At 47.1% G+C, this 12730-nt stretch overlaps 1 protein-coding gene across 1 annotated transcript in view; it reads left to right on the forward strand.

Moving 5' to 3' along the window:
- Positions 1-2897, forward strand: part of FRMD6 (FERM domain containing 6) — a 44095-nt gene extending 41198 nt beyond the window's left edge. Inside the window, exon 13 of the mRNA XM_054972452.1 lies at positions 335-2897. Within this exon, the coding sequence (XP_054828427.1) occupies positions 335-619 (285 nt within the window). The 3' untranslated portion in view covers positions 620-2897. The remainder of the gene's footprint in view (positions 1-334) is intronic.
- Positions 2898-12730: the final 9833 nt, after the last annotated feature.

The following is a 12730-nucleotide window of genomic DNA, read 5'->3' on the forward strand; positions in this document are numbered from 1 at the left end:
AATGTATGCGCTATGTTCAGGAGGTACGGTCCTTTTAAGCTAGCACTTGCATTTTTATAAAAAACATAAGCACTTGTGCATTTTAATTTTGTTAGAATTGATGCTGTAAGCTGGCTATTTAGGACGTGTATACCTTCTGTAAATGTGTGACCTTCTTGAATTGATGTAAGTGATATAAAAAGATTTTTTGATAGATTGATTCTGAAATTGATTGTAGTGCGTCGGTCACGGCGTTCTTTTTTGTGTGCTCTTATGGCCTGACAATATTCTGACTGTGGTAGTTAATTGTACATCTGAAGTATTTGTTGAGCTCGCTTTCTTTTTGCCCCCACAGACAGTCTGCAGAAAGCCAAAGACCTCCACCGACCGGCACAGCTTGAGCTTGGATGACATCCGGCTGTACCAAAAAGACTTCTTGCGCCTGGCAAGCCTGTGCCAGGAGACAGCCCAGAGCTACACGTTCGGGTGCGGCCACGGACTGGCAGAAGAAGGCCTGTATTGTAACGGCTGCTTGGCTCAGCAGTGCGTCAACATCCAAGACGCTTTCCCCGTCAAAAGAACCAGCAAATACTTCTCCCTGGATCTCGCCCACGAAGAAGTGCCAGAGTTCGTTGTCTGACGCCGCCTCTTCCCGAGCGCTGCTTCAGAGCTGGTTGCTCTAGAAGGACGACCCAATGAAGGCACATAGTGGTTTCCTTGTGCTGTTTTTATGGTGCCATAGAGGGATTTCTCTCCTTCCATGTCTTTTCTCTCGGATGCTAAATATCAAGGCATTGTCCACCGTGGCACTGTTAACGGAACGACCTCCTTCTCAGGAGGTGGGAGACTGCGCCTCTCTTGGTGCCGTGTTGCAGAATTTGATCTGGGTTTAAATTGGTTGGATTTAGAAGGAAGGGTCTCTTCCTTTGAATGTGTCTCAGTCAAACATTCATGGATCCCTCGTTTTTGACAAAAAGGTGCACAACGTGTTTAACGTTTTGAATTTTCTTTTTTCCACCTCGAGGAAGTTCCCGATGTTTTCCACTCTTTGGATGTTCTCACGTCTTACATTGCCATACAAGCTTCTCGGTTTTGTGCTTTGATTTCTGCTTTTGTGGAGTGTGGACAGTAAAGTAACAATGTCCCCGTTGTTTTTTTTGGGGGGGGGTCCATCTTCTGTGTTGTGTCAAGCCAAAGAAACTGCACTCATCCCAAACAGATGCGACATCACAATAACCAAACAAAAGGATATTCAGTGTTGGTGACGGTAACAACAGAAAAGCATACTGTGCTCGATCCATCTTGCATTTTCTGTTCTGCAGAAACGAACTGTACTTGGGTTGTGATCCGAGTAGATCATTCATCGGGTGGTTTTGTGTAAAGTTTACAGGAATATCTGTGTTTCAAAAAGAGAGAGAGATTGGGATTTGGAAAGCTTCTGGAAGCTTCTTATAAAAAGAAACCGAAGAACAAATTATCTTTAAAGATGTAGCAATAAGATTTGCTGACCAAAGTACCTTAAGAGACAGAAAGTGAGAGACAGAGATTATATAAAAATACATATATAATTCTATGGAGAGAAGTATATGTTTTATGTATGTATGGAACGTATAGACCCCCTCTATGTTTAATTTTGCCTTTTCTATTTCTCGTCCTTTTTTCAAGAAAGAGATAATTATGCCTTTCTTTCATGATACATATATAGACAATCATATAAGCACTAACCTTATGCAAGGTGAATGAAAGTTTCCCTTTTTGCGGTCCAGGAGCTGGGGGGTGCTCCTGCATTGCAAGGTTTCCTGTCTGTCTTTCAATCGTATATCATGTTTTCTTTCTTTCTAAACTCGGGCTTTCTTATACCCCGAGATATTTCTCATGTTTGAAGTTCCCCTGCGGAGCCAGTGAAAACCGGAAGCCGCGTGTTTTCCTGTTGTAATCTGGCAAAGTTCTCTTTGGCTGCCATCTTCGGACCGCCTTAAGAGTGGTTCCCCGTAGGGTCCTGGGATGGGGGACTGTGAGGGGTGGGCCACAGTTCTCAGCACGTGTTGCTGTCCCCCCCACACACACACACACACACACATCATCCAGGAACTCTAGAAGGAGGGAGCGTAGAAATTTGTGAAAGTCCTTTGCCTGGTTCAGTCTGTAATAGGAAGGGAGCAGCGTTCTCACAGCGTTCTTCTGTGCAATGGGAGACAGCCAGCATGCCCGAGGATTTCTGAGGATCCTGCTCAGTGGAGAAAAGAAGCTTGTTAGATTTGCCTCCTCGGAGCTGGCTTTACGACGGGGGAATCACCAAAAACTGCATGGCCAAGCTACTTCCTCCAGTACCCCATTTCCTTCCCAGCACAAGCAGCATACCAGTTACGGGCTTTTGGCTTCAGGGTATGAGGTATAGCTGAGGGCCATAGAACCTTCCCCCCGAGCTGAGCTTTAGGGCATCTTTGCTTAGAATGTGCGCCCAAACAGATGCACGCAAAAATAGTTTGCATAAGACATATTATAATGTGTGCATGCAGCAACTGCAGGCTTCTGACCTACTTGTATCACCACGGTATATTTATTTATAGTCCTCTATAAATAAAAGTATCAAGCCTGATTTGATCCTGGCAAGGTAAAAAAAAAAAAACACTCTTAACCCCCACCCCACCCCACTACCACCGCTCATTTTGCATTTGTGCGGCATTCTGTTGAAACCTGTGCTGCTATCTCGCATGGTTTCAGTGAAAAGTTGTGTGAGTGCAAATCCGTATTGCAGGGAACGGGGCAGTTTCTGCCTCGCTAGCGTCAGACCTAATCCAGGTACATGCTGCAGAAAGCTTTGTGACTATAAGAGCACAACCATTGAGAGAGTCTATACACGAGACGAATTACACAAGAATGCTCGGGTGAAGGGAGATGCGATGTTAACCGGGAATCGTAGTATAAAAAAACTGATTGGAAGGCTCTGTCATTCTCACCTCTCTAGGGCCCGCAAGGCAAAGATCGCTTTGTTTATTTCCTCTTCACCTCCCTGAAGGCTCTGTCAATTTCGCCTTCCGAAAGAGGAAATAAACAAACCCTCTGAGAAGCGATCTTTGCCGTGCGGGTTCTAGAGCGGTGAAAATGACAGAGCCTTCCAATCTGTCTTTTTACACTACGATTCCTGGCTAACATCGCGTCTCCCTTCACTTGCGAATCCTCGTCTTGTTTAGAGAGACTCTCAGCTCCTGTAGAATATCTGAGAACATCTTTTGGCTTGGCTCTCCCGATAGAATCCTCGTTGTCCGACTTCCTATACCAAATGCTCGGTAGCACAAAAAGATGCTGTTATGGATACATCTTTCCCTTGCATCGCTTGTGCCATTTTCAGAGGGGCTACTCTAGAGTTTCCTACTCTCAGGACCCCAGCCGTGTTTGGTTTAAAAGGATCAGGATTTTCTCCTCGAAGGTGGTTTGACAGCCGTTCCATAGGGTGGGAGAGCATTTACAAAAAAACACCCAAGATTCACAGCACAATGCCTTTTAAAAGAACCAACGGGGGGGAAGAAACCAATATTTTTGAAGGGTTTTGTATTTACAGCCATAACGTTGCCATATTTTGATACGCCGGCTTTTCTAACTGGAGACTTTCTTAAAATATATATTATTTTATAAAGCTGAAAGCATAGGGATATTTTTTATAAAGAGGCCTGAGCTTTTTTTGTGCTTCCTTTTCTTTCGGTGTTGAAATGGGTCGATCAGTGAATCAGTGTTAACTGTTGGGCCAAGAACGACTGTCTTGAAAAGCCAAGGAGGAGAGTTGATTTAAACCTGCAAGGGGAAACTCCTACCCACTGGCTTCAGACAGAAGAGGGCGCCATATTCCCTGGCAGCCCCATGAACCGCAGCTCGTTGGCGTTTGAGATCCTTTAAAGATTTGGATACATCCGTCGCTCACTGCTGAAATTTGCTTTGTCACCCCAAAGTTGTGTTGGTGTGTGGAAGAGGCACTTGCTGGTTTGTAAGGGATGCTTGCCACCCTGTCAGTGCCATACCATATCGTTCACCCAAGGGTGCTTGTAGCTTCCCTCTGCATTGGTAACCGACAGGTAATCATTTATGGGTCCGTGTTATGTTACATGGATGTCAAAGAAGCATGACCTTTGTATTATAGAGTCTGTACGGGGAGCCAGTACGATATTAAGTTTTCTTTTTATTATTCTCCTTTCGTTTTTTATTTCTTGGAACTCTTGCCCAGGTCTGGGGTGCCTGAGGCCTTCCCTTGCAATGTCAGCCCGCCTTCCACCTACGAGCATCGCCGCGGCCTGCGCTACCTTTAAATCCTTTCCGTGAAAGGCTTTTCCCACCAGGACAGTGTTGCGCCCGAGAGATCAAATGACTGCCGTAAGGAACGGTTTTTGCATTGTTACCCAGAAAGTCTGTGGCGTGCCTTTCGTGGTACAGTTTGAAGAAATGATAATAAAAGTCACAGTTTACATCGCCACGGCCCTTGCAGATTTTCTTTTGGTTAATCTTTTTTCCCCTTCAACAGCTTGTTAATGCTCAAACTCAAAAAAGGCACAAATGATACAAATGGATTAGGCTGAAGGAGGCAGACCAGAGCAGCCATGGAGATAGTCCGGGGTCAGCTCCCTGCCAAATGGGGTGCTCACCTTCAAGAGTCCGTATGCTTTCTGACTATCTTGCACCACAGTTAGGAGCTTGAGGAAACCTCTGGCTTAAATCTCCCTTTAACTACTGGTTAGCTACCAACATGAGCCCCGTGGCTCAGAGTGGTAAGCTGTAGTACTGCAGCCCAAGCTCTGCTGACGACCTGAGTTCAATTCTGGCAGAAGCCGGGTTCTGGTAGCCGGAGGTCAGTAAAATGAGTACCCAGTTTCCTGGGAGTAAAGTGTAGACGGGGGGGTCTCACCATATGAGACAAAGTACACCCAAATTACACGGGTAATTCGAGTGTATTTGAGTGCAATTCGAGTGTAATTCAAGTGTATTTTGTCTCGTGTGGTTTGACCATGGGGAAGGCAATGGCAAACCACCCCATAACAAAAAGTCTGCCAAGAAAATGTCATGATGCGGACGCCCCCCGTGGATCAGTAATGACTCGGTGCTTGCACAGGGGACTACCTTTACCTTTTTAGCTGCCAACAAGCCACAATCTCTCAGCCCTCCCCATCTATGACACAGGATAATAATGATGCTTACTGACTAGGCAGGATTGTCACGCAATATATGCATGAGGAAAGAACTCGACTTCCACAGATTTTCCTACCTTAAAGGGGGCGCAGTGACAGCAGCCTCTGAGCAAGCCGACTATCTGCCCACGCCGAGCCTTCCTGCGGGCGCAAGTTTGAACCCCACAAATATGCTAAGAACTCCGAATTTTCACCCCTATCTTTGCGTGTGTGCACCCCCGCTTCCTTTCCCTTGGGATACTTGAGGGGAGGGGAAATGGCATCAGCCCAGAAAGCAGTAGTCTGTGGCTTTCAAGTACGACTCTTGCCCGCACAAAAGCGACCCTGTTCTCTTGGGCCGTTTCGGAGAGTGTGCAAGCTCTGAGTCACTATTTCCTGCTCTGTCCCTTCTTTGAAATATTTTTGGCCAAAGTCCTCTCAGCTTGGGAATTCAGAGTGCCAACTGGATCCTGGAAGGGGAGATTTTGCCCCAGGCTTTGCTTCTATCGGTGCAGAACTCAGAGTCCATGATGGCTTCAAACTATTTTGTTATCCCCATCAAGTTGTACATACTTCCAACTCCTGGGTTGTGTTGTCCATATGGCGAACAGTGCCCTATTTTGGGTTCTCCCCCTCAGGTGCCTTGATGGAAGAGCCAGTTTGGTGTAGTGGTTAAGAGTGCGGGACTCTAATCTGGAGAGCCGGGTTTGATTCCCCACTCCTCCGCTTGAAGCCAGCTGGGTGACCTTGGGTCAGTCACAGGTTCTCGGAGCTCTCTCATCCCACCCACCTCACAGGGTGATTGTTGTGCAGATAATAATAATAACATACTTTGTAAAGTGTTCTGAGTGGGCGTTAAGTTGTCCTGAAGGACGGTATATAAATCGGATGTTAATTTTATTATTATTATTATTATCCCTCTTTGGGGGGCCTCTTCTGCACTTCAGAAATCAGAAAGGCCTGGGGAAGGCAGTCAGAATCCCATTTGAGACATTTTGAATGCAATCCTAAGAAGAGTTACTCCTGTCTAAGCCCACTGAAATCAATCGGCTTAGACAGAGTAACTCTTCTTGGGATTGCACTGTTAAATCTTTTAGATTTTTCCAGGTGCATCACTTGCAAACATTATCCCTGCTTCACCTGATTTGGGTGGGATGATGTCCCTCAGCTGCAGCCAACATCATTTGTTGTTAGTCTTGATATCTTCTGAAAATCTAAAATCCATTTCAGATCCCGGTCTCTCAACAACAGGCAACGGTTTAGAAGCTGGCTGGGCATTCAAAGGCAAACGCAGGGGGTCAAGACCACTTAAAAATGGATTTAATTGTTTGCTTGTGTAATTTACAGTGGCCCTTTCTCACAAAGCCTCACGACAGATTATACAGTATGAGTCAAATACGGTCAACAGCTGGGATATTCAATAAACACCTCAGTAGGGATATGCAAATTAAAATCTGCAGAGATTTGAAAAAAAGCAGAAATTTGATACGGAGCTGGAATAAAGAATAAGCAATTAAATGTTCCATATAAAACAGCATAGAAACAACACAGGAAAACATTACAGCAACAGACAGTACACAGCAGTATAGTATACAGTCCCTATCCCATTACTAAAGCATCTTTCTTGAACCATGTACTGTACAGCCCTCCTACCTCCGTTTTTTAAAAAAGGTCCTTAATGCTCCAGTTTTTCAGTTTGTGTAAATCTAGGGGGATGTTCCGCGGGCACCACAGAGTGTGTGTGTGTGTACAGGCAGTTGCTGATTTTGCCCGTTTGCAGGGTGGCACCTGCAGAAGTCCCTGTTCAGATCAGCAAAGCTGCCATGATGTGAGAACTCATGCAGCCCCTGAGGAATGCTTGCTGGAATCTTCAGCAGACTGAAGAAATGCAAAATTTCAGATTTCTCTTTTTTTTAAAGAAAACTTCTTGCAATTTACTATTATATAAATGCAGGCCAAATGTCAGTCTCTTGTGGGGGGGGATTCAAAGCTGTTTTTGCGTATGACTCTTAAAGCAAGCAAGCCTGCACGTTCATTGCTCCTGGAGTAAAGGCACCAAGTGACGAATTATAAACACACACATGAGCCACCAGCCTGCTCCTCGCACACTGTCAATTCAGACCCAACACTATCCCATAGAGTTCACACATGCATTCCTTCCAACACTCCTGTAGTGGGAAAAAGCTAAGATGCGCCCCAACTAGAAGTGGCACGAATGGAAATACGAACAAAAATTCATCACGAACCAGGCCAGTTCGTGATTCATGAACTGGCAGTTCATCAGAGACCATTTCTGACGAACCGCCGCAAACTTTAGCCCGGTTCGTTTGGTTCGTTTTTCAGTTCGTCACTGCAGACAGCCTGGCACTGATTAATCAGTTTCCTAGGCAATGGGGGGATGGGCTTTCTGCAGCCCCGGAAGTGACCTTCTGCTGCCACAGAAGTGACATTTTCACAAACCGAACGAACCAGTTCACAAACTGGGGCAAGTTTGTGAAAGTTCGTGGTCCATGGTTCGTGAAACGTGATGAACCATGAACCACACGGTTCATTTTTTTCCCCAGTTTGTGCCCACCTCTAGCCCCAACACGAAGGCCTTAGTTTGGATACGAGTGGCAACACTGGTGTAAAAATGCCTGCTTCTGGGGTGAGGCCCACTCTGTAGAAATGCAGAAATGGGTGCAGCTGTTGAGACATAAGAGGGTTGCTGAGCTAGCCCCCCCTCAAGTCTGAGGTTCCTTTAACACATGTTGGATAATGCACTTTCAGTGTACTTCAGTGATTGTTTGCAAGTGAATTTTCCTGTGAGAGGCCCTTTCCTCACACCCTTAAAGGGACGGCCCACTCACTGAACACTGGCAGCTTTCCCCCTTGACGTCTCCGTTTTCAAAATAGTAGCAGGCTGTTTGGCTTCCATTTTTTCAGCGCCTTTTCTGAGAACGCACTTTCCCACGGTCCCGAAGAAATGGCAGCCAAACAGCCTGCTACCGTTTTAAAAATTGAGATGTCTGGAGTCAAGGGGGAAAGCCAGCAGCGTTTAGTGAGCGGGCCATCCCTTTAAGGACGTGTAGAAAGGGCCTGAAACAGGAAAAACCACTTGCAAATGATCACTAAAGAGCACTGAAAGTACTTTATGCAAAGTGTGTGAAAGCAGAATCTTTCCCTCCCATCGCACCCCAGCTGTAAATAATTCACGATCCCAAGAGCGCACAGCACATTTCCCGGGTGAAGTCAAATGACAGCTGGTGCCTCAGCCATTCCTGAGGTCCTCATAATGGGCTCTAGCAGAGCACTCCACGGGGGAAAGACCCTGTCCTCGAGCTGGCTGGTTCCTTTGGTGCATGTGATTTAGGATCCTAGCTGTCGCATTGTTCCTCCAGAGCCCAGGTTCTCCATTCCCCCTTGTTATTGTGACGACAACACAATGAGGTAGGATCATGACAGGCCCAAGGCTGCCCTGTGAACTTTGTAGCAGAGCGAGGATTCGAACACAGGCCTCGCCAATCCTGCTGCACCAGCCTGAGTACGAAAGGGATTAATCGAGGGAGTATGAAGGGGGCTGTGTAAGATGAGGTCTCTGAGCCAGTCCTCGAGGGCATTTTTTCTTTCAGAGTTTTTTGCATTGCACTGCAGTGAATTTGGATAGGTCTCCTTTGCAGGAGAAGCGGGGGATTTACTGCCAGATAGGCTTAGAGGAGGATCTTGGCCATGGATATGTTTTGTGGGGAATGTGGCCTTTTAGGAACGGGTCTGTAAGGAACTCCTATTTTGATTGCATTTGCAGCTAAATACCGAAAAGAATTGCATGGGTGGGGGCGATGGAAAGCAAGAAGCCCCCTCTGTGATGTCTCTGAGCCAAGTGCCAACCCGTTCGTTTCTTGCTTTCAAATCCTACCTTTCCCCTTTTGAGGTAGTTTTGGCTGGCCCAAGGTCAGCCTCCTTAGTACAAGTCCAGCACACTAGCCACTATGCCACACTGCCTCTCCGAGGATGCACGGTTCAACTCAGCCAGCCACAAGAGTAGCAATCCGTGATGGCAAAGCAAGGGGGAGATGTTTTTTGATGGGGAATTCAGGGCATGAAGCAAGCCGGACGGTTCCCTCCTTAGGCAGCTGGAATGGAGCCAACCAACCCACAGCTGGGGCCCATGTGGGTAACTTGGAGAGCAGGATCCGTGCTAATGAAAAGCCTTGGAACAAAGCAGCAGGTGAGGGCTGAAACCCAAGCCGGAGAGGGTAGTATCCAGGTGTGACTGGGGAAAAACTCCAGGAAGCCACCTGCACCCAAAATTGCAGTTTCCACCCCCTAGCTCTGGGCCCTGCCTGCTGGCACTCAGCCGTGCCTCCGATGGGCCTGGCAGCCCTTTCTGATGGCTGGTTCAACCCCTCCGCAGAGGGCACTGGGGGCTCCTGACGTTTCTCTCAATTGCTGTTCCCTGGAGTTGAGTTCTCTTGGAGTGAGATCAGTTACACGCGTGCCATCTGTCGCTGCTTTCTACGTCTGGGGGTAGGAATGGTTCACGCCCTCCCCTTTGTCTTTTCTAAGTGGCTGTCCCACCCCCCACCCCCTGCAGCAGAATGGGGATTTGGCCACAGTATGGGTCCCTCACAGCATGTGTGCAAAGACTATATTTTGATTTTGCAATATTTATATTCTCCCTTTCCCCTTATGATCTTTATCTGCAGTTCTGCTACAGACGTGCCATTACTTCTGCCCTCTCGTCCCGCTGAAGGGCGGCAATCCCACAGGTTTAAATGCGGAACAGTCCCAAAGTCCTAGAAACATCTGATTTTTAACAAAAGTGTGCCAAAATCTCTGCAGAGCCTCTCCACAGCTGCAGGAGTGATGAGATCAGAAACATTTGACTCGGTCCAGTCATAGATTGTAACAAAAATTGTAACTTGATACCAGAAGTGGCTTTAGCTGGGAGTACAGTTGCCAACTCCTGGTTGGGAAATTTCTGGAGATTTGAGGGAGAGGAGGGGCTTCAGTGGGTTACAATGCTATAAAGTTCACCCTCCAGCACTGGCATTTCCTACAAGGAAATGTTGTCTAGAGGTCTCCAGGCCTCACCTGGAGGTTGGCAACAGTAGGGATGAGCCATTGGCTACCCAGTAAGAACATAAATTAGGTGAGGAAGATACTTTATTTCAGGGCTTTTTTTCTGGGGAAAGAGGTGGTGGAACTCAGTGGGTTGCCCTCGGAGAAAATGGTCACATGGCTGGTGGCCCCGCCCCCTGATCTCCAGACAGAGGGGAGTTCAGATTGTCCTCTGCGCCGCTCGGCAATCTAAACTCCCCTCTGTCTGGAGATCAGGGGGCGGGGCCACCGGCCATGTGACCATTTTCAAGAGGTTCCGGAACTCCGTTCCACTGCGTTCCTGCTGAAAAAAAGCCCTGCTTTTTTTAACAGTTCCCCATTAAATTGAGAAGGGAAGGATGTTGTGAGACATTTTGGGTTCCCATTGGGGAGAGAAAGAGAGTACAAAAATAAATAAACCTGAATGTTTTGCCATCTTTCATAACTGATGGCTGGTTCAACCCCTCTGCAGAGGGCACCAGGGGCCCGATTTTCTCCAAGTTGCATTCAGCCAACTGAGGTCAAATTCTGGAAACGAATCGATCCGTTTCACCGCAAGGAAGAGGATGTGCCGCTATGTGATCGAAGCATGCCATTTAGGCGGCCGTAGCGTAACATCTTGCATGGGGATCAACTGAGATGTCACAAAGCGGCAGGGAAATTTTGTAAGCTCCCTAGGGCTATTTTTCAGGCTAGATGTTTTGGCAAAAAGGGACATGCCAGACAGGGCTTAACAGAGGAAGCCTAAAGTTGCTGTTTATCTGTTCAGATGCTGTATGGGAGAAGTTGCAGAATTCATTGGATCGGGCGGAACAGATTTCAACCACAGGCTCTCGGAAAGAGACAGCTGCTCTCTATTTGAAAACATAAACACCCGTAGCAATTAAAAATCTTCCTCCAGTGCTAAGAAACCCATGGGTCCCTGGTAAGCCAGAGAACAGAAAAGAGAGAAACATGGCTGTCCTATACTAGCAAAACCCCAGATTAATGTTCTGAGTTATACTAGATAAAGAGTCAACAGAAACCAAACCAGACAGTGTTACGGAGAAACTTGAGGGCACAAAATGCTTTGAGCGGCATCAGATGAGAGAAAGACGCGTTGCTACTTGTGACGAACCATCTCAGTTATTCGGAAGTATGATTCGTATCAGTTCACTTGGGCGAAATGGCACAAAACAGTAGGCAAGCTTTCGAATTCTCCAGGACTCTTCATGAAGTTGGATAGGGTGGAAGAAATGAAAAACTGTGTGGTGGGGGCCTCATCGTGCTGCAAAAAGCTTTGCTGGGTGGAACTGGTACCAGGATGTGTTTTTACCCATATGCCAAGAAAAGAAGAAGGAAAACGGCAACTTCCACTAGAAAATATAAAGCCCGTGGCTGATAGGGAAAAAAATCCCCTTGAGTTGCCTTGATTTTCACAGATACAGCTGAGATGGGACTGGAGTAATTCCATAGGTTCATACACAGAACTGTCCCACTCATTTAGCAAGGGGGAGGAAAGGGGGGGGGTCCTTGTCTCTTAGTTAGGGTTGCCAACCTCCAGGTGGGGTCTGGAGATCTTCTAGAATTACAACTGCCTTGGAGGAAATTTCTGCCTTGGAGGGTGGACATTGTGGCACTGCATCCCGGCTGAGGTCTCTCCCATCCTCAAACCTCCATAAATTTCCCCACCCAGATTCCCCCACCTAGAATGAGCCTTAGTTATTCTTTAGTCATATATCACTAGGCAAGACAGGGATTTCCAAGCCTTTCTGCAAAACACAGGATGTTTGTGCTTCTTTTAGGTAAAGGAGCCGTGATCAGTCAGGGGAGGAGGACTGCCTTTCCCGATCCTAAATCTTACATAGGGATATACCTAATGAGTAAAGTTCTCCATCATACAATTGAGAGAAGATACTGAAGCTTGTAGCCCAGGTGAGCCTGATCATGTCAGATCTCAGAAGCTAAGCAAGGTCGGCCTTGGTTAGGAATTGGATGGGAGACCTCCAGCGAAGACCAGGGCTCCAGAGGCGGGCAATGGCAAACTGCCTCTGTTAGTCTCTTGCCATGAAAACCCCACCAGGGGTCACCATAAGTCAGCTATGACTTGAGGGAACTCTCCTCCACCACCACACTGAAGCGTGTATCCTAAAATCAACACTTTTAAAAAGGAGAGTCCCAGCGTTTGGACAATTGGCACAGCAGCACAATATTACTTCTTAAAGCCAAGTGTGTGTGGACCGTGTCACCTACTGATGCTAACGCTAACACAATGAACAAGCTGTCACACCTCTGTGACTCCTTGGGTAAACCTAAGCACTCTCGGTATATGCCAGCCTGTGTTTTGCATGTGGCTTCTTCCGTGATGGCACTCACCAGTACCGAGTAATTCACATTTTCCAGGACTCTCCCATGTCCCTAGCCTCACACACCATCCCTCCCCACTAGGGTTGCCAGCCTCCAGGTGGTGGCTGAAGATCTCCCAGAATTACAACTGATCTCCAGCCCATACAGATCTGTTCCCCTGGAGAAAACGGCTA

Source organism: Eublepharis macularius, chromosome 2, assembly GCF_028583425.1.
Source record: "Eublepharis macularius isolate TG4126 chromosome 2, MPM_Emac_v1.0, whole genome shotgun sequence".
Taxonomy (NCBI): Eukaryota; Metazoa; Chordata; class Lepidosauria; order Squamata; family Eublepharidae; genus Eublepharis; species Eublepharis macularius.